The following is a 3,452-nucleotide window of genomic DNA, read 5'->3' as shown; positions in this document are numbered from 1 at the left end:
GTGTGTGTGTGTGTGTGTGTGTGTGTGTGTGTGTGTGTGTGTGTGTGCGCTTGCACATTCTCTGTCAAATAAATCTTTTAAAAATAATAAAAAAACAAATTACTCTGACCCAAGTATTTTGCTAGAAGTTTCTGCGTGAAAGATGTTTACACATTCACCCGTTGTAACTGACCTCAGAGTCCAGGAAATGAACATAGGAGCAAAAAATTTAGCACAAAGCTTTGTACTAAAGGTGTTGAAGTTTCCTTAACAAGAGAAAAATCTTATTTGTACTACGTTTTTAGTGTTGTTCCCAAATAGGGCAACTTTTAGAGGTTCCTATCCTCTCTAGTGTGGCACTCTTGATTCCAGCTTTTATTGGCTAGTTACTTTACACAAAGTAACTTTATTACTTGTTTGGGTTTTTTTTAATTGATTTGTTTTTTAAAATTATATACATAGTGCTTGTTGTATGGTAGTTGCTCAATAATAGAATAAGATTTGGTTTTGAAAGATACATTGCAGTGTGAGGATTTGCCAGAGATTGTCTATGTAAGTATAACACATATATCCAGAACAAATAATGTTAATTTTTGTGTTGTTCTTAGGTGCTCTGTAATAGAGCCAGGCTGGTTTCATATCTCCCGGGATTTTACTCTTTAGTTAAAAGGGTTGTCAATCCCAAAGCCTTTTCAACTGCAGGATCTTCAGGTTCTGATGAGTCTCATGTGGCCCCTGCACCTCCAGATATATGTAAGTAAAAGTTACTATGATTTACTTGTTGCAAAACACCCACCTCCCTTCTGGCAACCACCAGTTTATTCTCTGTATTAAAGTCTGTTTTTGTCCCTTTTTTCTTTTAAATTCTACATCAGTGTAATCATATAGTATTTGTCTTTCTCTGACTAAATTATTTCACTTACTATTATACATCCATCCAGGTTGCTACAAATTGCAAGATTTCATTATTTTTTATGGCTGAGTAATATTCCATTGTGTATATATACCACATCTTTATCCCTTCATATGTGGATGGATATTTGGATTACTTCCATATCTTGACTATTATAAATAATGCTGTGTTAAATATAGGGGTGTGTATATCTTTTTGTGTGTGTTTTCATTTTCTTTAGGTAAATACCCAGTATTGCAATTATTAGATCATTTGATAACTTTATTTTTTAATTTTTTAAGAAATCTCATACTGTTTTGCAGTGTCTGCACAGTTTGCATTCCTACCAACAGTACACAGGAGTTTCTTTTCCTCCACATCCTTGCCAACATTGTTATTTCTTATATTTATTTTAGCTATTCTGACAGGTACAAGGTGATATTTCATTGTGGTTTTGACTTGCCTTTCCCTGATGATTAGTGATATTGAACATCTTTTCATGTGCCCGCCAATTATATGTCTTCCTTAGAAATATGTTTGCTGATGCCCTCTGCCCATTCTTTAATAGGTTTTTTGTTTGGTTTGGTTTAGTTTGGTTTGGTGTTGTTTAAGTTCTTTATATATTTTGGATATTAACCCCTTATCAGATATTCCCATTCACTGGGTTGCCTTTTTGTTGTTGTTGATTGTTTGCTTCACTGTGCAAAAACATTTTATTTCAGTATAGTCCTAGTACTTCAATTTTGCTTTTCTTTCTCTTGCAGAGGAGAAATATCTAGAAAAATGTTTCCAAAGCCTATGTCCAGGAAATTACTGGCTATGTTACTGAAGTATAGTTGACAGTGTTAACGTTAGTTTCAAGTGTACAATGTAGTAATTCATTAATTTTATAGATTACACAGTGCCATGATTAGTGATAAGCGTAGTTACATCTGTCACTATACAGCCTTATTACAGAAGTATGGACTATATTCCCTGTGCAGTACTTTTAGTCCCCGTTACATACTTATTTTATAACTGAAAGTTTGTACCTTTTAAACCACTTCACTACTTTGGCCATCTCACCACTCCTCTTTCCTCTGGCAACTACCAGTTTGTTCTCTGTATCTATGAGTCTATTCTGGCTTTTTGATTTCTTGTTTCTTTGTTCATTTTTTAGGTTCCACATATAAGTGAAATCACTTATTATTTGTTGTTCTCTGTCTGCCGTATGTAACTGAGCATAATATCCTCCAGGTCCATCTATGTTACTGAAAAGAGCAAGATTTCATTCTTTATGGCTGAGTAACATTCCATTCTGTGTGTATATAGTGCACACACATGTTCTTGATTCATCATCTGTCCATAAACAGATTGCTTCCATATCCTGTCTATTGTAAATAATGGTGCAGTAAACATAGAGGTGCATATATCTTTTCGAATTACCATGTTCATTTTCGTGGGGTAAATACCTAACAGTGGAATTTCTGGATTGTCTGGTTTTTCTTTTCAATTTTTTGAGGAACCTCCATACTGTTTTCCACAGTGTTTCCACCAAGTTACATTCCTAACCAACAGAGTGCAAGGGTTCCCTTTTCTCCATATCCTCTCCAACACTTGTTTCTTATCTTTTTGATTCTAGCCATTCTGACTGGTGTGAGAATGCTGTAGTATGAATTTATGAATATCAGACTTACAGAATGCTTGTTTTGTCATTTTTGTAATGATTTTCAATTTTTCGCCAGCAAAAGCAAGATAATGAGAAATTTCAGAAAACATCTTAGTTTTGACAAAATCACACCCACACATGCACACAAAAGCAGAGGTAAAACTATATACATCATTAAAACAACACCAAAAATGAAGTTGTACACTATGTGTGTGTGTATATATATATATATATATATATGTGATTCTAATTACTCACCGATTGAGAAATGAAGAGTGCAGATAGATATGATATGTTTTGGGGAGGATTTTCAAGGTAGCTCAATTCATGCCTCCTCAACTCATGACATCAAGCACTCTGGAGCCCTCCTTTGTGTTGAATGTTGTACTTATAGGGAAGAGATTGTTAGGGTCAGGAAAAATGATCTGGAGGTAGTGATGATTTGTGAGTACAAATATACCTGACAGACAAGGTAGAGAAGCATTCCAAATAAAGGAGAACAGAAATGCCAGGGGAAAGCTTTGAGGTATGAGTAATTAAATTGAGAATGCTAACATTCAGGGTGGCCTCAAGGCTATTAGAAGATTAACTGAAAGTTAGGCTGGAGGCTGATGACAGAGGGCCTTATGCACCTTGCTGATGACTTCGGATGTCACCATTTAGGATGATGGTTTCTAAAGAAATTCTATGGGGCTCTGGATATTTCCCTAGAAGGGGAAACTGTAAAGGACAATAAGGGTATAGAAGAAGCTTCCAATGCTCTCCCACTGTTCAACCAAGTCTTACAATAAGAATTATATTTTATTTGTTTATGCTGTCAGGTAAGTATGCAGATAACAGTTTACAAGGCTAAATGATTAAAACCTACTGGAAGCAAAAAAAAAAAACTGGAGGCAAAAGAAACCTATGGAAGGATTTTGAGTAAGACCAACT

The 3,452-nt window shown here is 35.0% G+C and overlaps 1 protein-coding gene across 2 annotated transcripts in view; it reads left to right on the top strand.

The window, feature by feature from the left end:
- Nucleotides 1–3,452, top strand: part of MMADHC (metabolism of cobalamin associated D) — a 43,650-nt gene that overhangs the window by 5,007 nt on the left and 35,191 nt on the right. For both annotated transcript variants that reach the window (XM_021702758.1, XM_021702757.1), the window contains exon 3: nucleotides 588–732. In XM_021702758.1, the coding sequence (XP_021558433.1) occupies nucleotides 588–732 (145 nt within the window). The remainder of the gene's footprint in view (nucleotides 1–587; nucleotides 733–3,452) is intronic.

The sequence above is a fragment of the Neomonachus schauinslandi genome, chromosome 3, assembly GCF_002201575.2.
Source record: "Neomonachus schauinslandi chromosome 3, ASM220157v2, whole genome shotgun sequence".
In the NCBI taxonomy this organism is placed as follows: Eukaryota; Metazoa; Chordata; class Mammalia; order Carnivora; family Phocidae; genus Neomonachus; species Neomonachus schauinslandi.
The sequence above is the reverse complement of the archived record's forward strand: the minus strand, read 5'-3'. Positions and strand labels throughout refer to the sequence as shown.